Below are 21,352 nucleotides of genomic sequence, written 5' to 3' on the forward strand. Positions count from 1 at the left end.
CGCATGCGCCGTGCTCGGGGAGGCGCCGTGAGTGTAGCGAGAAATGGCGTCCCCCGCCCCTCCAGTCTGCTCGAGTGGCCCCCCCCACCCCCGCCGGCGGGGCGTGTCTGTGGCAGGCCTGAGCCCCGCCCCTCCTCGGGCTGCGTCGCTCAACTCGGGTCCGCGGGCGGACGGGGGAGGGGCCGGAAGCGCCTGTCAGGGGCAGCACCGGCGGGCGGAAGTGGGGCAGGTCCCGCCCCCCGGGGCTGCTGGGGCCCGCCCCTCCCCCAGCGCTGCGCGCGACGGGGGCGCTGTGAGGCGGGGTTACAGTCCCGGCGCGGGGGGGGGGGCCGCTCCCTTGCGCAGGAATTCCCCCGCCCCCCGCCGTGAGAGATGGGGAAACTGAGGCAGGGGGCGGTGACCTGGCCGCCGGCCAGCAGCCGCGCCGAGCTTTGACCTCGGGCCCTTCCGAGCCCTGCTCTGCCTCGCTCCTCACGAGGCCACGGTGAGGGTCGCCGCTGGTGGCCCTCAGAGCCGGGGCCTGAGCCCGCGGGGGGGGGGAGGCTGTGCCGCGCCCCGTCGGTTATTATCCTTCCCGGGGAGCCCGCTGTGAGCCGGCCCGGCCTGACACTCGCTGGGGGCGGGTCCTGCTCCGAGCCGGGGGCTGGAGGCCCCCTGAGGTCCCTGCCCGCCCTGTGGCCCGGGCCTGAGCGGCCTCCACCAGGAGCTGGGCGGCCCGCTGGTCTTTTAGAGGTGGTATTTTATTCATCGCGACGGGGGCTGCCACCGAGCAGCGGTTGGCCAGTGAAAGAGTTAACGGTGTTTTCTGACTTCGGCTAAGTTCCTTTTCTGTTCCGTAGCCAACCCCAGCAAAACGTTACGGCTGCCAGAAAATACCAGCGCGCTCCGCCGACGGCCCGGGGCCAAGGCGATTGTGCAGTGCACCCCCGTCAGGGCCCTGGGGAGCTGTAACACGGCAATCCGGGGACATGGTAAAAGTTCGTCGTGGCTGGCGCCTGGTGGCTTGTGTGCAGAGGGCCTGGACTGTGTTGAGACCTGGTGCGCTCAGATGCAAGTGAGCCAGGTGCACCCAGAGAGTCGTGGTCTACTGAGCTCGGCATGAGCAAGGAGCTGTATTCCCTACTTCCCGGGCGGGTGTTGGAGATCCGTCAGTTAATAAAGTGCTTTTGACAATCCGGGCTAGTTATGGATAAATACCTTGGCTCATTCGGACAGAAACAGGCCCATGGGGTTTACAGTGCTGTCCTTTCAGATTCGGGCAGCCCCACTGGATTTGCAAGATTAGGAAGGCACGATGCCTAAGGGGATGGTGTCTTGTCCAGAATGCTCTTTACTCCCGTGAGATGATTGTGGGGCTTGAATGTCCCACGGTGGACAGCTGGGATGAGGCAGGATGGTGCAGTGGTTTGGGCCCCTGTCTCTGGCCTGACGCAGCCCTGCTAACTCCTGGGAGATCCCAGTCTAGTGGAAAGAGAGCCTGAGACATGAGGCCCGGTGTGAGAGACCCAGTATGAGGCCCAAGGTTTGAACTAAAGTAGGGGTCGAGCCCTGCTGCTATGAAGCAAAGGTCGTAAGAGTCAGGCTGTGAGCAGAAGTCAGGCCCTGTTATAAAACATGCCTGCTTGCAAGTTCACAGAACCTGGCAAGAACAAGGCTGGTATTGCAAAAACACAAACATTCCTGAGAAGTGCTAAGCACAGGCCACTTGTGATGCTCTGTACCTTCAGGGGGGGACACCCAGCACCCCCACGGTCATCCTTATAATATGATTGTGTGGTATCCAGTGCAAAAATTAGTCATGTCAGGTGTCTTCGGAAGGCTTATGATGCACTGAGCATTGCTGTCATAGTAATGTTATAGGTTGTAATTTTTTTTGTTTGTTTGTTATGAGGCTGAAAATGTGTCCTCATGGCTTAAAACAAGCCCAGGCAAAACTCTCCAAGAGCAGAAGGGCAATTTACACCTCATCAGGGCAGGTATGGGACAAACCCAACCCAGCCAAGCCTCACAGGAACAAAGGACACTGGCCTAGGCAGCAACAAAAGATCTGTTGGACTCTCGAGTGAGTCACCCTCCTTCCCTTGGTCAGTTTGGGACTGTGATGAGGTAATGCTCACCTGACTTTGAAGGGGGGGGGGCAAAGCCAGGAGGGAAGAAAGAACATGATAAAAGGGAGAGACGTTTGCCAGGCTCTTCCTCCCTTTTTCACCTCCATCTACAGACACCACTACCAAGCCACTGAAGCATTGATCAAAGGGGAGAGCCTGGTTGAAGGGCAACCAGCCAGCCTGTGGTGAGAAGCATCTAAGTTTGAAAGGGCATTGAAAGTGTTAAGGTCCGCTTAGAATGCGTTTTGCTTTTATTTCATTTGACCAAATCTGACTTCTTGTTTTTTGACTTCTAATCACTTAAAATCTATATTTTGTGGTTAATAAATTTGTTTGTTTCTTCTACCTGAAGCAGTGTGTTTGATTTGAAGCATGTCGGAGACTCCTCTTGGGATAACAAGCCAGGTGCATATCAATTTCTTTGTTAAATTGACAAACTCATGTAAGCTTGCCGCGTCCAGCAGGCATAACTGGACACTGCAAGATGGAGCTTCCTAGGGTTGTGTCTGGGACTGGAGATATTGGCTAGTGTCATTTGGTTGCACAATCCAAGCAGCGGCTGGCCAAAAGTGCTCACTCACGTAACTGGGAGCAGCTTACATGCCAGAGGCTGTGCGTGACCAGCCCAGGAGTGGGGGTTCTCGCAGCAAAGCAGGGTAAGCCTGGCTCCCAGCGTCAAGGATTGGAGTGACCTAGCAGATCACCGGTCCAGATAACACCAGGGGAACGTCACACCACTCACGCAAGCACATTCCAGCAGTGAGGTACCAGAACACCCCGATACCTAATACGGTACAAACACACTCCTCAAAGATAACAGGAACATGCTGACCCCTCTTAAAGATAAGGTCAGGATGACAGGGTGATGGATAGAAATGTTCTCATTGAACCAACACGTACAAGGTGATGGGTGGTAACTAACTGCATCAGAGAGGCAACACTTAACTTGTTTGTATCGAGGTATAAAGAGGTCTCAGAGGGGGTGTCTTTGTCTGGCCTGGCGGGAATGGAAAGTCCCACCATTCACAGGGCTGGTCCATTGTAACGGGCATACATGGCTCAGTGGTTCTGTAGAGTCGACAGGATACTAGGACCATGTGTCATCAATAATAGACCCGGCCAGGCGCCTTCGCTACTGAAACGGATCTGTGGTTTTATTAGGCCGTTTGGTCGAGGTGTGCCGCGTCGGCTGTCTGCGCAGAGCTAGGGCAGCACGCTGAAAGACCACATGTACACGCCGCCAATGACTGACTACAGCCCAGGCAGGGAGGTTTTCTACAACCCAGTCATTTCGTGACACAGTTTCACAAAGTCACCCCCAGGTCAGAAGCGATGCAGCCAGAGCCACCAAATTGTCACCAGCCGTGCCCCTGGGGGGTGGCTCATGCCTCGTCCCTTCGTTTCCGGCACCCGTGTGACTCCTCACTATGCCAACTGTGATGGTGCCTGGCTTTTTTGACAGGTGAGGAACAAATCACAAAATACCGATCCCCCGCCCCCATGAATAATGTAATAGCTACTTAGAAGGAAGAAGCAGCAGGCAGACCTGGAAGCAGGAGCTGCCGCTGCTACTCAAGTTGGCGTGGCTGGGGGAGCATGAGGTGGCCCCGGGGTGTTGGCATCAACTCCTTTTGCCCATGCATGGGGCCCATTGAGGACGTGCCAGCCCCATCCCTGCCCACTGCAAACTCTATGCAGCCCAGGCTTAACTGCTGCAATCCTGCCATGGCTCACCAAGTCGTGGTTACGCAGCAGCGCCCCGATAAAGTGACTCCTGGGCGTGGTGAACTGCCACAGTAACAAGGCAACTACGAGAGGTGCTATACCAAGATTTGCACCTCACGCAGCCCCACATGCTTTGAATTTTGGGGAGTGGCATTTGGCTACTGCAGAGAGTGAGTTGTGACATTGAAATCCACCCCGAATTTGCCCTTAAATCTGTCGATATTTATCAAGTCAATTAAAAACAAGCGAACATGCGAAATGGATGTTGTGGCTTTTGGGAATTCTTGGGTGGGCTGCACCTCACTTGCTTGGGCTGACGAGCCGCCCTTGCCAGACATCCAGGGGGTGCTGCCCTTGAGAAGATCAGCAATATTGCTAGCTGGCCAGGAGCGTAAAGCCCAGTGGCCAGAGACCATTAAGGAAAATAAAACTAACCCTGGCAAAGGACTGACACACCAAAAAATATAGCAGAGAGTGGGACTTTACTGGGAAGAAAAAGCAGGATGAGCTGCATTCCCTGAAGACACTACGCAACCAGCTTACCCGGGGGCAGCTTGTACTTGTCCTCTGATTATCCCAATTCCTGTATATGTGGAAGCGGAGACAGGATGAGCTCTACCCTGACATCTGGTGGCGAGTCGTGGCGGGTTGTGGAAAAGAACTCCAGGGGGTGATCTCATTTGCACACCCACCCCGCCTAGATGGTCACTTTGGCTGCTGTGGGATCCCCAGTTTCTCTGCTATTGGAACGGACCCCCTAGATACTGAACCCGGCCCTTGTTGTGCCAACTCTGACGGGCAGAAGGGTTACATATGGAAACATAGCTTTCAGCAAATCCCTTCTCTGTAATCAGCTGCAGTGATTGCCCTGAAGTTCTCCGAGTGAATTACTCCTGTCACTTTATCAGGTACTTTTGCTTGTGTGGTAACATCTCTGGAGTGAAGATAACCAGAACCGCTTTTGCTTTGATGGCGTTTTCCTCACGCAGAGCTCAAAGGTGAGCAGGCCAGCCTGCCTGTCAGTCAGTCCGGGGCTCTAATGCCTAGCTCACTGGGCCTCATGTATTCCCCATTATGTGACTACAGTGTATCCAAGGGATTCGAAGTGGTGTCCACAGAGTAGCTGGGAGAGATGCAATATGGCCTAGTGCCCAGGGGGCTGGCCTGGCCTGGCCTGGCCCAGGCTGTAGAAGTCCTGGTTTCACATCGCAGCTCTGGCAGGTGACAGTGTATGAGTCCTACTGTGCTACAACACCTCCCCACAGCAAGGCTCTCTGATCTGTACTGGGGCTTCCCAGGTCGATGCAAACACAGGCTAGGTACAGTCTTCAGGTGAGTGGGTTATTTACTGAAAGATTAGAAGGAAGGTGCTTGAGCAAGAAGTCCTGTGACTCCTTTATCTCACATGAGATGCAGAGCAAAGGAAAAGTGCCCAGGAGCTTAGACTCTCTTTATAATCATTGGCCAAAGGTTGATCACACATCTGACCTTTGAAATGAAGAGCTGAATTGTCTTCTTCTGGGACTAGGCTGCCCTCCAGGCAAACACACCGAGCTCCTTGTCTGTTACTAACTCTGAAGGTAATGAGCGCAGATTAAAACTAAGCCTTGTTAACCACAGCACCCCAGTTGCTCAAAAGCGTTCAGAACTGGGGAACTTTGGTATTAACTCCAGAGGCATAGCGGCTTTGCTAAGCAGTTGCTTGAAGCTACTGAGAAGAATTTGTTTGGTTTGACCTTTCTGTAAGGTATGTTCCCCTGATGTTTTAATGTGTTTTTCTGTTGTGATCAAGGCTGGCTGGTGTCTTATGTCTAGAGTTTAGGTGTAAATGTAATTAGCTTTGACAATGCTTTTTGCATCTACAAGGGTGGAAGTTGCTTCCAAACTGCAGGCTATGTATGCCTTGTTCCTGTGCTTTGCATATGGGGAGCTTTTAGGCATATAAGCCTGTTGTAGGGAGGTGGCCCTTAATCTGTAGTTTATAGGCTAGTACCTGAAGATGAAGGAAATCACTTAATGCAGAAAAAGGGGAACCTGACAAATATATATATATATATATATATTTTTTTTTTTCCAAAAAAGGAGAGGGGGCAATCTAATAGCGTTGCTCTCAGGTCTTCTATTGTCTGCCTTCAAAGGGCTGTAGAAACTAGCTCAGGGTATGCAGAGGCCAGTAACCGAAAATGAAAAGAAATAATTTTTACTCTTTCCCTTTAAAATTCCCCTGCGAACTGTCTTCTGTGAGTTTCACATGTTCTTCTGGCTTGTGATCCTTACAGCATAACATTATGCTAGTGTGTAACTGACTAGTCTGGGTTCCCTGTCCCAGCTGAATGGAAGGTAACAGTAACCAGACAGTGCTAGGTGTAAGGTAGTGACTTAGTTTCCCTCCCCACCCCAGTTAAAGGGCTACTAGAATAACTGATTGATAAATTAGAGCTCGCTAAGAGAAAAGCCCCAGGAGTGACTCAAGGACAGGAAAACCTGCCTCACACAGAGAGACTCCAGGAGCTAGATCTGTTTAGTTTAATTAAGTGAATGCTAAGGCGTGACTTGATTGGTTCCCAAGTACTTACATGAGGAACAGAAATGTAATAATAGAGAGCTCTTCTGTCTAGCAGAGAACGGGCTAACACAGTCCAATGGCTGGGGAAGTTGAAGAAGATAAATTCAAACGGGAAATAAAGCGTAAATTTACAACAGGGAGGGTAACTAACCATTCCAACAATTTACCAAAGGTCATGGTGGATTCTCCATCACTGGCAACTTCTAAACCCAGACTGGCTGTTTTTCTGAAAGATCTGTTCTTGTTCAAGCAGGAATTAATTCAGGGCAGGTCTCTGGCCTGTGCTATACAGCAGGTGATCACAAGGGCTGAATGATTTACAAATTCTGCTTCTCCCCCTGTGTCAGCTTGAGGGGTTCCAGTCTCGTGCTATGGTTGCCTGCGTTTCGAGAGCACTGAGATGCATTAAGCAGTGTCCCCATCTGTGACAGGGGTAATGCCACAGGAAGAAGTGTTGGGGCCTGACTGATTTCTCTCCTAGCCCAAAGGCCGGGGCGGGGAAGTTGGAGCTGAAGGTTACAGGCATGACTATGAATTTGTATAGGGTAACAATCTGCAGTGCATAGAGTCTGTGCAAAGACCTGCCCGTGGGAAAGCTGACGGTCAGCGTCTGTGCTTAATCTTTTCCCCAGCTTTGGGAGGAGACTCGCCCCTACCTCACAGCGGGCTGCACAGCTGAACATGCTAATGTTCAGAAAGAGATTTGGCTGGCTCTGATACTGGCGAACAGCAGCTGGCCAGGAATCCACTGGCTCAAACCCAGTGGCGCTCAACCCTGTGAATCTCTGGGCAAGGGTCAGGTTATGCAACCAGGAGCAAGTGTCTGGTGCTGTAATACAGAGGGAATGGAATGGAATGAATACACCCCTAGGTGGGCGGTGGGTGGAGAGGAGCTCATAACTAGGGTGGAGACCAGCAACTCTTGAGGCGAGACTGTGGGTGGTCAGCCCAGAGCATCTACTGAGACTTTCAAGACAAACGAGAAGTCAAAAAGGTGGGTGCATCACTTGTGTCTCACTGAGGTGCCTAGGATATAAAACCTGCCAGCAAGTAGCTTCGTGGTCTCTCTCTCTTGGGTTTTCGTAGAGCACCAGGCTGCAGCACAGGGGTGGGGAACCTTTTGTCTATCGGGGGCCACTGACCCACAGAAAAAAATCTGTCACAGGCCACACACAGCCCTGCAGGGGGCGCGGTGGCTCAGAGCTTCCCCTAGGCTCTGGGGTGGGGCCAGAAATGAGGGGTTCAGTGTGCAGGAGGGGGCTCCAGGCTGTGGCAGGGGCTTGGGGTGCAGGGTCTGGGAGGGAGTTAGGATGTGGTAGGGGACTTAGGGCTGGGCCAGGGGTTAGGGTGCACGTGGGGGTGTGGCGTCTGGGATGGAGTTAGGGTGTGGGAGGGGGTTGCAACCTGGGGCAGGCAGTGTGGGTCGGGGAGTGGGGTCTCGGAGGGTATTAAGGTGAGGGAGGGGGTTCTGACCTGGGGCAGCGGGTTGGGGTGCTGGGTGCAGGGTCTGGGAGGGAATTAGGGTGCAGGGGGGGCTCAGGGCTGGGGCAGGGGTTGGGGTGCAGGTCAGGGTGTGGGGTCTGGGAGGGAGTTAGGGTGTGGGAGGGTGTTACGACCTGGGGCAGGGAGTTTGGGGTGCAGGTTCCAGCCGAGCAGCGCTTACCTCAGGTGGTTTCTGGTCGGTGGCGCAATAGGACTAAGGGAGGCTCTGCCCTGGATCTGTGCTGCTCCCAGAAGTGGCCGGCATGTCCAGCCCCTGGCAGAGGGGTCAGGGGGCTCTGTGCATGCCGCTGCCCCCACAGCACCCATTGGCCGCGGTTCCTAGCCAATGGGAGCTGCGGAGCCGGTGCTGGGGGCATGGGCAGTGCGCAGAGCTTCCCTGATGGCCCCAGCGCCATGGGGCTGCAGGGCCATGCCGGGTCACTTCTGGGAGCTGTGCAGAGCTGACCGGACCTTTAACGGCCTGGCAACCCCAGCTTCCCTCCTGCAGCGGGGCAAGCCGGTGCTCGTGGCTCCAGCCCTGGGGGGGGATGGGGCGCAGAGCTCGGGGCTTCCAGCCTGCGGCACGGAGAGTTGCCATAGGTTCCCCACCCCTGCGGTAGCATGTTAACACTGATGCTTTTACGTGGGGAGCTGTTGGCATAGTGTGCACTCAACCAGGGTAGCAAAGTCACATCTGGGCACCTGCTCTAATGTGTCTTCTCTTCCACCCCGCCCTCGCTCTGGTCCAGGGAGATGGCAGCCCGGTGGGCCGTGCTGGGGCTGTTGGCTGCCTGCCTGGCCAGTGCTGCGAAGGAATCGGTGCTGAACATGTGCATGGATGCCAAGCACCACAAAACCCAGCCAGGCCCGGAGGGGGCGCTGCATGGCCAGGTAAGGCAGTGCTGGCCCAGTGACACACGTCAGGCTGATGCCACGCCCCTTGGGGCGCTGGGTGACGAATAACTGAGTCACCAGGACCTGTCGTCCCTTCCAGTGCAGGCTTGTTCCTTCCCACTCGGGACTGGTGGCTTAGCAGACGGTGCCTGGGGGAGCCAAGTGTGCTAGGGGGAATGTGTTTGCAATGCACCAAGACTGTTTTCACGGGGCCGGGCTCTGTGGCCCTCTCCCATAGGGCTAGTCTCGCGAGGTGACTCCTGGATGGGCTGCAGGATCTGGCCCTCACTGACACTGTCCGATTGGGCGTGCCTTCCCCCCACCTCTTTCCCCAAACCTTGCAGCGTTGGACCTGGCTGTCTTGCGGTAGCAAAACCAGCCCACGCAAACCAGGCAACAGGGGCCACTTTGTCCTTCTGAAACCAAGCCCACCCCTTGCTGATCCCGCAGGGTGAGCAGCATGAGCGGACCCACCCGTCACACTCCCTGTATCCTAGGCGTGGACCCCCCGTTCGTTGGTTGCGTGAAGTGCTTTGAGAGCCTCAGGCAGAAGGGCAAAATGCTATCCCCACCATGGGCCTGGCCTCTGCAGGAGCAGTCCCGCCGTGCAGCACTGGAGGCCGGTGATGCTGCTGCATCCACAGCATCCTGTCTGCCCCCCGGGCGCGAGCGGCCAGAGTCCCCTGCGCACCCGTCCCTTGCTGTGTTCACAGTGTGTCCCGTGGAAAGACAACGCCTGCTGCACGGCCAACACCAGCATGGAGGCTCACCAGGACCAGTCCTACCTGTACAGCTTCAACTGGGACCACTGCGGGGTGATGCCAGACAAGTGCAAGCAGCACTTCATCCAGGACACGTGTCTGTACGAGTGCTCGCCCAACCTGGGGCCCTGGATCCACCAGGTCAGGGGGCGCTGGGCTGGGCGCTGCGGGCGGGAGAGCAGGCTGGCTTGGTGCATGTGCTCACGGCTCCCTCTAGTGGCGGGTCCCAGTGACTCACAGCGGGCTGCTTAGAGGAGTCACTCTTTCAGCTCAAGCAGTAGAGACATGTGCTTGCAGTGCTGAAGGTCCCGGGTTCAATTCCCCCTGACAATTAGTGACCCTGTATCCAGCTGGGGCCCATTGCATGAGGGTAGGACAATCTCCTCCAAAGGCTCCTGGGGGCAGGTGGCTGCCATGAAGAAAACCTCCCTTGTGTTTTATGGACCTCTCGGGTCCCACCAGTACAGTTGCGCTCCAGGACTCCAACAGGCTGCCTCTGTCCCGGCGTGATGGGGCTCGTACTGGGTGCATGGGGGGGATGCAGTCTTAGAGATTGCATTGACTTGGCTTCTTCCAAACCCCTGGCTGGGAGCAGAGGAGCTCTGCTGGACACCGAGCTGGGGTGCTCTGCACGGGATCCCCGTTGGACTGTGGGTGCTGCAGCTCAGGTGTGCGGGGAGGCTGCTGTGAGGCTCTCCCGTCCCCTGGGGCCTGGGCCTGGTTCTGCTGGGACGCGCACTGGCTCCGTGCAGTGGTGCTATATCGGGGGGGGGTGGGGGAGAGCATGTGTGTAACCCCTGCTCCCTGGGGCGGCTTGGGGGTGACTGTTGCCCCCTGGGCGCCCAGAGCTGCCCCCTGATGCTCACAGCCCCGGGTCCTGGCAGGCGGATACCAGCTGGCGCCGGGAGAGGATCCTCAACGTCCCGCTGTGCAAGGAGGACTGCGAGCAGTGGTGGGAGGACTGCAAGGACGCCGTCACCTGCAAAGAGAACTGGCACAAGGGCTGGAACTGGACCTCGGGTCAGTGAGCGGCTAAGAGCCAACCCACCCCACGCAGAGCGCCTAGGGTTGCCAGGCATCTGGTTTTCGACCCTAATGCCAGGTTGAAAAGGGCCCCGGTGGCTCCAGTCAGTACCGCCGACCGGGCCGTTAAAAGTACGGTCGATGGGGCAGTGGGGGCCTGGGGCTAAGGCAGGCTCCCTACCTGCCCCAGTTCCACACACTCCCGGAAGCAGCTGCCAGGTCCCTGTGGCCCCGAGGCACATGGGCTGCCCATGCCCTGAGTGCTGGCAGCGCAGCTCCCATTGGCCGTGAACTGCGACCAATGAGAGCTGCGGGGGTGGCTCCTGCAGGCGCGAGGGCAGCGCGCGGAGCTTCCCTGTCTGCCCATGAGCCGCGGGGCTGCAGGGACCTGGCGGCCACTTCCTGGGAGCCAGGGAAAGCACCACCAGGACCCTGTGCCCCTCCCACACCCCAACCCCCTTCCCCAGCCTAGAGTCCCCTCCCTCACCCACATTCCTCCCGGACTCTTCCCACACCCCAACCTCTCAGCCCCAGCCTAGAGCCCCCTCCTGTACCCCAAACCCCTCATCCCCAGCCTCACCCCAGAACCCGCACTCCCCTCCCACACCCCAACCCCTCAGCCCCAGCCTAGAGCCCCCTCCTGTACCCCAAACCCCTCATCCCCAGCCTCACCCCAGAACCCGCACTCCCCTCCCACACCCCAACCCCTCAGCCCCAGCCTAGAGCCCCCTCCTGTACCCCAAACCCCTCATCCCCAGCCTCACCCCAGAACCCGCACTCCCCTCCCACACCCCAAACCCTCAGCCCCAGCCCAGAGCCCCCTCCTGTACCCCAAACCCCTCAGCCCCAGCCTCACCCCAGAACCCGCACTCCCCTCCCACACCCCAACCCCTCAGCCCCAGCCTAGAGCCCCCTCCTGTACCCCAAACCCCTCATCCCCAGCCTCACCCCAGAACCCGCACTCCCCTCCCACACCCCAACCCCTCAGCCCCAGCCCAGAGCCCCCTCCTGTACCCCAAACCCCTCATCCCCAGCCTCACCCCAGAACCCGCACTCCCCTCCCACACCCCAACCCCTCAGCCCCAGCCCAGAGCCCCCTCCTGTACCCCAAACCCCTCATCCCCAGCCTCACCCCAGAACCCGCACTCCCCTCCCACACCCCAACCCCTCAGCCCCAGCCCAGAGCCCCCTCCTGTACCCCAAACCCCTCAGCCCCAGCCTCACCCCAGAACCCGCACTCCCCTCCCACACCCCAACCCCTCAGCCCCAGCCTAGAGCCCCCTCCTGTACCCCAAACCCCTCATCCCCAGCCTCACCCCAGAACCCGCACTCCCCTCCCACACCCCAACCCCTCAGCCCCAGCCTAGAGCCCCCTCCTGTATCCCAAACCCCTCAGCCCCAGCCTCACCCCAGAACCCGCACTCCCCTCCCACACCCCAACCCCTCAGCCCCAGCCTAGAGCCCCCTCCTGTACCCCAAACCCCTCATCCCCAGCCTCACCCCAGAACCCGCACTCCCCTCCCACACCCCAACCCCTCAGCCCCAGCCTAGAGCCCCCTCCTGTACCCCAAACCCCTCATCCCCAGCCTCACCCCAGAACCCGCACTCCCCTCCCACACCCCAAACCCTCAGCCCCAGCCCAGAGCCCCCTCCTGTACCCCAAACCCCTCATTCCCAGCCTCAGCCCAGAACCCGCACTCCCCTCCCACACCCCAACCCCTCAGCCCCAGCCCAGAGCCCCCTCCTGTACCCCAAACCCCTCATCCCCAGCCTCACCCCAGAACCCGCACTCCCCTCCCACACCCCAACCCCTCAGCCCCAGCCTAGAGCCCCCTCCTGTACCCCAAACCCCTCATCCCCAGCCTCACCCCAGAACCCGCACTCCCCTCCCACACCCCAAACCCTCAGCCCCAGCCCAGAGCCCCCTCCTGTACCCCAAACCCCTCAGCCCCAGCCTCACCCCAGAACCCGCACTCCCCTCCCACACCCCAACCCCTCAGCCCCAGCCTAGAGCCCCCTCCTGTACCCCAAACCCCTCATCCCCAGCCTCACCCCAGAACCCGCACTCCCCTCCCACACCCCAACCCCTCAGCCCCAGCCCAGAGCCCCCTCCTGTACCCCAAACCCCTCATCCCCAGCCTCAGCCCAGAACCCGCACTCCCCTCCCACACCCCAACCCCTCAGCCCCAGCCTAGAGCCCCCTCCTGTATCCCAAACCCCTCAGCCCCAGCCTCACCCCAGAACCCGCACTCCCCTCCCACACCCCAACCCCTCAGCCCCAGCCTAGAGCCCCCTCCTGTACCCCAAACCCCTCATCCCCAGCCTCACCCCAGAACCCGCACTCCCCTCCCACACCCCAACCCCTCAGCCCCAGCCTAGAGCCCCCTCCTGTACCCCAAACCCCTCATCCCCAGCCTCACCCCAGAACCCGCACTCCCCTCCCACACCCCAACCCCTCAGCCCCAGCCCAGAGCCCCCTCCTGTACCCCAAACCCCTCATTCCCAGCCTCAGCCCAGAACCCGCACTCCCCTCCCACACCCCAACCCCTCAGCCCCAGCCTAGAGCCCCCTCCTGTACCCCAAACCCCTCAGCCCCAGCCTCACCCCAGAACCCGCACTCCCCTCCCACACCCCAACCCCTCAGCCCCAGCCTAGAGCCCCCTCCTGTACCCCAAACCCCTCATCCCCAGCCTCACCCCAGAGCCCGCACCCTCAGCCGGAGCCCTCACCCTGCTCCCATACCCCAAACTCTGCCCCAGCTCGGTGAAAGTGAGTGAGGGTGGGCGAGAGCGAGTGCCGGAGGGGGGGGGGGGGGGGATGAAGCAAGCAGGAGGCGGGGCCTTGGAGAAGGGGCGGGGCAGGGGCATTCAGTTTTGTTGTGCAATTAGAAAGTTGGCAACCCTAAGCACGCGGCAGGGCAGAGCCAGGCTGCTGCAGGCTGGGGGGTGGCTGGAGCAAGGGCCCCGGCTAGGGGATGGGGTCACATCTTGTTGGGTGGGTTCAGGAGCTTCTGATTGGAAAAGGGGCTCATATTTCTCTCTGCCCTTGACGACAGCAGCCCTCTGACTGGCTACAGACTGAGGGCTGGCGTCCGGAGAGCAGTCCTGGGAGTGAGGGGTTGAGGGCTGTAGTCTCCTCTGGTCTCTGTGCTATCCCCAGCTGGGCTCGAAAGGTGGAGAGGAGTGGGCTGGAACACGGCACCCGTTGCGTGGATAAAAAGCCGGCTAACTGGCAGGTCTCGCAATGGAGCTGTCAATGGGGAATCATCGCTGAGCGGGTGTGTTCCCAGTGGGGTCTCGCAGGGATTGGTTCTTGGTCCTGCTCTACTAAACTTTTTGATTCATGTCCTGGAAGAAATGAAATCGTCCCGGACAAAGTTTGCAGGTGACTGAAAAATTGGGGGAGTGGTAAATAACGAAGAGGACACGTCACTGATACAGAGCGATTAAGCTGGGCCCAGGCAATCAGTATGTGTTTTAATACAGAAAAATGTACACATCTGGGATCAAAGACTGTCGGCCGTATTCACTCAGTGGGGACTCAATCCTGGGAAGCAGAGACCAGGGAAAAGATTGGAACGACGGTGGGGGGGAGGCGGGTAGACAGACATGGATAATCAGCAGAACAGGAGCTCCCAGTCCGATACTGTGGCCAAGAGGACTAATGTGATCCTGAGATGCTTAAACAGGGGACTCTCGAGTAGGAGCAGAGAGGTTATGTACCTCTTGTGTTTGGCACTGTTGCGACCGCTGCTGGAATCCTGGGTCCAGCTCTGGTACCCCCCGTTCCAGAAGGATGTTGAGTGGAAAGGGGTCCAAGAAGAGCCATGAGATTGATGAACGATTAGAAAACCTGCCTTGTAGGGATAGATTCAAGGAGCTCAATCTGTTTAGCTCAACAGAGAGAAGGTTGGGGTAACTTGGTTACAGTTTAGAAGCAGCTACGTGGGGAACCAGCTATTTAGTAATGGGCTCGTCTGTCTAGCAGAGAAAGATCTAACCCAGTCCAATGGCTGGAAGTTGAAGCTAGACACGTTCAGGCTGGAAATAAGGTGGACATTTTTAATGGTGAGAGTCATTAACCACTGGAACAATTTACCAAGGGTCATGATGGAGTCGCCTCCGCTGGCAATTTTTAAATTAAACTTGGCTGTTTGTTTGTTTGTTCTGAAAGCTCGGCTCCAGGGATTATTTGGGGGCAGGTCTCTGGACTGTCTTGCTATGCAGGAGGTCAAACTAGCTGATCCCAGTGGTTGCGTCTGGTCTTGGAATCCATGAATATTGTGTTAGCAGAACTCCCTAGGAGAAGGATCAAAGTGCACTGGCGGAGGTCTGGGAGGAAGCCAGCCCCCAACCCCAGTGCTTCTTGGTGTATCATTCTTACTAGCACTAAACCGTCTATCTTTGTTGCTCAGACAAAAGCAAGCCCCTCCAGCCCAGGGGGGTGAGAGCCCAGACAGCCACTCTAGGATAAATCCAGGAGGTGAGTGACGTGGCTACAAGCCCTTGAATTTCACCTCATAGGGAAGGACAGTTTCTCCCACAAGCCAGCTGGGCCATTGCCAGATCAGCCAGTAGCCACGGACAGGCGGATGCCTAGCAGCCAGAGATGGGGAAGGCTTGCTAGATGGAGTCAAGCCACAGCTTGCTCACTGCCACCCTCTCTCTTCCTTTCCAGGGACCAACCAGTGTCCCCGCGGCTTCATGTGCCAGCCGTTCAAGTACGTCTTTCCCCGGCCGGCGGACCTGTGCGAGAAGATCTGGTCCAACTCGTACAAATACACCCTGGAGCACCGGGGCGGCGGGCGCTGCATCCAGATGTGGTTCGACCCTGCCAATGGGAACCCCAACGTGGCTGTGGCCAAGTACTACGCCCAGAACGGGAGAGATGCCTCTCCTGCACCATGGGCTGTCCTGCTGCTCCTGCCTCCTGCTCTCCTGTCCCTGCTCTGAGCAGCCGGGAGCTGCTGGTCCTTGGGTCTTGAAATAGCAGGGCTTGGTGGCCCTACCTATGGCCTCTGACTCTGGCAGCTCCACTGGCTTATATAGGAAGCATTTCTTCTCTGGGCGCGGAGTGTGTCCACCCTGCGGCCCTGCCTTGGGCTCTGGCCGGCAGATGATTCAGGATTCTGTCCAGCTGCTTCTAACCTGGACAAGATGCAATAGAACCAGTTTTGCCCCATCCTCTCCTGCCCTTGAACTTCACTCCATGGTTTTATTGTCTCAGTGTTCTCCTGCCACGCTCCTCTCTTCTAGCAGGCTCTGGGGGCAGATCCCGCCGTGTCCCTGGGGATCTGAGCTCTGGAACATGCAGTGACTTGTTGGTTAGATGCACTTCCTCTGTTGGGTACCAGAGATACGATGGTGCCCCTCAGCCCTCCATCGACAGGATTGGCCACTGTCTTTGCACTTGAATGTGCAGAGTGGGAGAAACCCCATAGGGAAGACAGCAAATATTTGGGGCTAGGCAGGGGAGAGGAGGGTGCGAAGGGTGCAGGGGAAAGGCATTGGGATGCCTTGGGGGACGAGAATTGCCAGGAGAAGAAGAGGGCTTTTGGATCCTCTCATCCAGCCTTGCTCTGTCTCCTTCCCTGCCATTCTGCGCCCCCTGGAAATACAAGTGTCCTCTCTCCTCCCCTGGCTCGCAGCCTGCCCTGGTGTCTCCGCTTCAGCCCAATGGACCATCCTCTCTGTGGCTTTGGGTGGAGGGGGGGGTGATTTGAGTTTTGGGGGCGTGGCCCTGTATGAGCACAGAGGCATCGCCACCCCATCCTTGCATACCTAGCTGCCGGTTCTGCTGTGAGACTAGGTCTCTCCCACCTCCTGTGCCACTCTCCAATTCCTCTTCTGTTCGAGCTCCCCCACCCTAGCCAAGATCCCGGAGGGCTCTCGGTTCCCGGCCTCTGCTCTGGCAGAAAACTAACTGGAAGTGCTGCCCAGCCGGGCCGCAGGCAGTGCCTGGCCAGCGCCAGAGTCTCTGTGCCCCGTAGTGACTGATTGGGCTCTGACCCGCTGTGTTGCTATGGCTAATGCTCCCAGTGCTGGCTGCAGACCCCACAACTTCCTACAGCCCGTAGAACCGGAGCAATGCTTGGGAACACAGTCCTGCCCCCTGCTGGCCACCACATTGCCAGCCAGATGCCCCCGGGGACCACCATGGGGAGTTGCTGGAAATCTGAGCCCCTCTAGCTTGTGTCTGCGACTGTGGCTAAATAAACTCTCCCAGCCCTGCTCTCTGTGCTCGTCTCTTCCTTGACACATAGACACTTGCCACCGCTTGCTTCCCAGTGGTGCAAAGGTGCAGCTGGGCCCAGCCAGAGGTACCAGCTGGCTTGGAGTTAGGCCCCTCTGTCTAAACTGAGAGAGAGAGTGGGCGGCTGGGCCAGTGCAGAGTTGGTTCAAACACTGCCCATAACTACTGGTAGCAGTAGGGTGACCATCTGTCCTGTTTTTAAAGGGACAGTCCCGTTCTGGGGGACTTTTTCTTATATTGGCACCTACTACCTCCCACCTCCTGCACCGTTTTTTCACAATTGCTATCTGATAACCCTAGTTATCAGGGACCACACGCATGACTCTAGCTGTCCAGGGGGTCCTCTGGAAACCAGCCTTGGTATGCTTTGGCTTCAGGGGGGTTTAGATGAGTGTCTGGTTAAAGCCGACTTCTGCAGGATTCTGTCCCGTCTAGGGGCAGAAATAAACTTTGCCCTGCTCCCCTACGCACCCGCAACTGTCCTGGAACATGCCTGCACAATGCTAAACCCATAGACTAGCCAAGGGCAAGTAACCCTCTCCCCTGAGCCAATGTAAACACAAACTAGGCTGGATAAAGGAAGCACCTGCCTCCTCTGGTGACACGTTCTAATCACATGGAATAAAGTAGGTCATAGATTCAAATCCATAAGGGTTGCGTGTGATCATCCAGCCTCACCTCCTGTACAGCACTGGCCACAGACCTGCCCCCCGTAATAATCCCCAGAGAAGATATTTTAGAACAGCCAGTCTGGATTTTAAAATTGCCAGTGACGGAGAATCCACCATGCCCCTTGGGAAATGGATCCAAAGGTTAATTACGCTCCCCATTTAAAAATGTGTACCTTCTCTCCAGTCAGGCCTGGTCTGCTAGGGTGGGCACTGCCCGCCATAGCTGTTGGACAGTAGCTCCTGGGTGCATAGTCCAGTCCAGAATCTCTACTCTGCTCCCCCAGTGGAGTCATTATTCTGGAGTGAAGTCGCTCTCCGTCAGCTGAGTGCCAACCAAGGGAGTTGTTCTGGAATAGCCGTGCGAGTCAGCTTCCCCCCCTTATTCAGGAGCTGTGCCTGGTGCCGTTCTGAGCTTGAGCTAAACAGTCTCCTGCTGGGCTGGGCTGCAGTCCTGTATGCAGAGCTGGCTGGAGGACAACAATTCAGTTTTGCAACAACTTCCAAGCTCCTGCACAGAGACTGCCTGGCAATGAAACCAAGCCTGGGAACCGTCGGTGTGAAATGGCGTTGTACCAAAATGGCTCTTGTCTGATCAAGCGACTGAGGGGGTTGAGTGGGGTGTCTCAGGACAGACGTCAACCCCAAAATCCTTCCTGGTGCAAACTCTGTCAAAACAGAGCCACCAGCAAACTGCCTTGGGTTTGACAAAACGCCCAATATGATGTCATTCCACGTTGGCAAAGGTCCCAACCAGCTCTCCCTGCATCCAGGGCTGTCTAGCCGTAGTGGGGGTTACCTGTGTTTAAAGAGGTGGAGACCAGGCCAAAGTAGACTACATCACTTTTAGGAGCTACTGCCCTCTGGCTTAATCTGGAAGGAGACAGTCAGAAAGACGAAGCTGCAGCTGAATGGGGAACGGCCAATGGCTGGGGACAAAGAACGCTGTTTCCTGCTGCTAGAATTACAGCGATGCTACGCTGAGCACTGACTGACGGGACTGGGGAAGGCAGAGAAATAACTTAGCTGAAGCGTGATGGGAAGGGGAACTGCTGGCCACAAGGAATGCAAGGTCTATGTGAGCTCCCAGCCACCATCTGGCAGCATGCCCAGCAATGCTCGTGTCTACAGCTGGCACAGCCCTGGTTGTGTGGTCTCCAGGCTACTGTATTGGACCCCATGTGCTTCCAAGCCAACGGACTCCTGCGGGGGTCCAGACACTATCTCTAGTTCTGGCCTCTTGGGCACATTCCTGGGGTCCAGACTCCCTAGCTAGACCCCCTTCTTTGGATATCAAATCCTGTGGTCCCATATGGTGATCTAGCTACACCCCGTAGTGCAGACACACCCTCCATCTGACACATGAGCCCAGTTCCCTTCCTCGCCCTGATCTGTGATCTCGTCAAACAACGTCATCGGGCTGTTCGATGAAGCCATAAAAGCTTGGGTCCTGGCGTTAACAACACTCCTGGGGCAGCCCCGGGGAAGCCCTGGCAGCTCAGAGAGGAGCAACACATGGAAAAGGGGGACTGTAGAGCATGACCGAGGGGAGCTCAGAAGTGCCAACCAGTGACCCACAGGCACCCAGGAAGGCTGAAGAGCACTGGCCGGATGGCCTAGATCTCACCATCTGAGGCAACTTCTCCATGTCAGGTGACCAGAGATGAGTCTATTTGAAGCAAACTCTGCAACCGCCTCCCTCGGTGCTGGGGGGGTTCGGCAGCTCTCTTGCTAGGGACACCTAGTCAGGCTGGAAGACGTGGCTTGCAAGCACGTGGTCACCAAACGCTTTGGTGGAACAACCAGATTGCCGCTGATGGACATAAACTGCCCAGCCAGCCAGCTCAACTTTCGGACCCAGCCAGAGACCGGTCCAGGATGGCTCTGCAAGGAGCCCACGCACCTTTGGGGGTTTGCCACGGTGACGGTGAAGCGAGCCACCCATGCCTCGCTGGGCTGTGAGGTGGTGAAGGCAGTGGTTTCAATCGGTGGCCCGCAGGGGACCCCTGGAGGTCTGCAGCCTAGGGCTAAGATTTCTGAAGGGGTCTGCACCCCCATATGAAATTTTGCAGGGGTCCGCAATGAAAAAAGGTTGATAACAGCTGGGCGAAGAGCCAGGAGAACCCAGCCCATACAACACACCAAGGAAGAGGAGGAATTAGTTAGGGAGGCGCAGTGGGGTGGGGTGGGCGCGTGGGTGGATGAGGAGCTTTGGGACAGAGTGAAGACGTGGAACAGAGGCTTGGACTAGCTGGGGAACCTTCCTGGCAGCCAGATGGGTGCAGCTGTAGAAGGGTCTCTCAAGGGAGGGGACAAAGGCCCCGTTGCTTGGGCCACAGACTGGTGACAGCCCTGGCCAATTACAACAGGGACCTTGGCCGTCTGCACGGGGTATGCCCGGTGACACCCACTGCAGATGTTGTTCTGTGCTGATGGGGTGGCAGGACCCGGATTAGGAGTAGAGGCTCTCTGATGAAGCTGGCTCTGTGGAGTGGATGGATCTTTGCTCCCTGCTGCACAGGGCACCCCTGACCCAGACCCTCTTTCTGGTGCATCCACTCACCCTCCCTCAGCTGGCTGGAGAATTAGCTGAGTGAGTAAAGCTGTGGCAGCCTCGGAAGAAAGAGAGCCCGAGCTGGAGCAAATGACGCCTAGCCCCTGCCCATCTCCCCTGGGCCCTGCTAGCTGGGGAAGCCAGTCAGCTCTGGTAGCTGGAGACAAGTCCCCATGGAAGTTGCATGGGGCAGGGAGGTTGATTTGAACAATATGCCAAGGCCCCCTGGGGTGAGCAAGGGCAGCCGGGCTGCAGGCAGGATGCCAGGCCCAGAGGGGGTGGGGTGAGGGCAATGGAACATACAGGGAGAGCCTGGCTTGTGGTGAGCAGAGGGGGTCAGAGGACAGGAGCCAACCCTGGCCTCAGTAGTGGATCAATAGAGGCCCACTGTGACCAGCTCATCTGATCCCATGGCTAATGCCAGCCGGAGCATGTCCTGGAGTAATTCCGGTCTGAGAGAGATCAGAACTTGCAGGAAACCAGCCCCTCGGGCTTTAAAAACCAGTACCAGGAATGCAGACTCCCTCATACCCCTCTGACAGTGGTTCTAATGGTTAATTATTCTCACCATTAAACACTGACAACTTACTTCCAGGTAGATTTAGTCCAGCAGAAGGAACACCAAGGAGTTTCCTTCCAGCCTGAACACAGACACAGCTCAGACCCAAACTGCTCAGGGTGGGAAAGGACACCAGGGCTACACACTTGCATTCCAGTGTCTGTTTTCTCAGAAATCTGTAACTCTCCTGTGCTCAGCTACCCAGGGAGCTATTGGGCAGGGCTGCTCCTGAACAACTGTGTGGACAAGGCCTGAGAGCAAAGGCCCCTTGCAGAGCCCACGGGCTGCTTGTTGTAACTGGCACATGGGCAGATTTGGAAGAAGGGGCACTAAGGACAGAGTAGGGTCTAGGGAGTGGGACCTCCTAGGCCTGCTGCCCAAGAAGGGGCATTAGATGGGGAACCTGCAGCCCGGGCACATGCCAGAGCAGCCAGAACTCAGAGCAACCCCTGGAGCCAGGGGGCTTGGAAGCACCCAGGCCCCCAGGGTTGGGTCCAGTGTCAGAGCCTGGTGACTGGCCACAAGGGGCCCCACCCAGCGCTCAAACAGCCGCAGACAGTAGCATTGCTGGGCCTGGTGCCAGCGGGCCGTTCCATAGCCCTGCCCCAGGGAGTCTCCACAGAGCTCTGTGCTCCTCCCTGCCAGCAGCTCCCCATCTCCCCACACTTTCAGTTACTTCTCTTCCTTCCCCAGGGCCCTCAGCCCGCGCTAACCAGGCCTCCTGGGAATTCTAGCAGCAGGAAACCAGGTTCTTTGTACC

General features: G+C 57.4%; 1 protein-coding gene and 1 long non-coding RNA gene across 5 annotated transcripts; both read left to right on the forward strand.

Annotated features, from left to right (window-relative positions):
- The first annotated feature begins 21 nt into the window (after positions 1–21).
- Positions 22–2,459, forward strand: LOC140907491 (uncharacterized). The gene is made up of 2 exons (XR_012157507.1): positions 22–484; positions 840–2,459. It is a non-coding gene; the product is annotated as an uncharacterized lncRNA (long non-coding RNA).
- Positions 2,460–5,103: 2,644 nt separating this feature from the next.
- LOC140907495 (folate receptor alpha-like) lies at positions 5,104–16,789 on the forward strand. Of its 4 annotated transcripts, none has more exons than XM_073333630.1 (5): positions 5,104–5,165; positions 8,631–8,772; positions 9,489–9,677; positions 10,421–10,556; positions 15,237–16,789. In XM_073333630.1, the coding sequence occupies exons 2-5, from the start codon at positions 8,635–8,637 to the stop codon at positions 15,509–15,511; spliced, it is 738 nt and encodes a 245-aa protein (XP_073189731.1). In that variant the 5' UTR covers positions 5,104–5,165; positions 8,631–8,634; the 3' UTR covers positions 15,512–16,789. The 4 variants fall into 4 exon arrangements, with proteins under 4 accessions (XP_073189731.1, XP_073189722.1, XP_073189705.1 ...); XM_073333621.1 differs by lacking the exon at positions 5,104–5,165 and adding an exon at positions 5,327–5,413; XM_073333604.1 differs by lacking the exon at positions 5,104–5,165 and adding an exon at positions 5,365–5,580.
- The last annotated feature ends 4,563 nt before the right edge of the window (positions 16,790–21,352 follow it).

The sequence above is a fragment of the Lepidochelys kempii genome, chromosome 1, assembly GCF_965140265.1.
Source record: "Lepidochelys kempii isolate rLepKem1 chromosome 1, rLepKem1.hap2, whole genome shotgun sequence".
Classification (NCBI taxonomy): Eukaryota; Metazoa; Chordata; order Testudines; family Cheloniidae; genus Lepidochelys; species Lepidochelys kempii.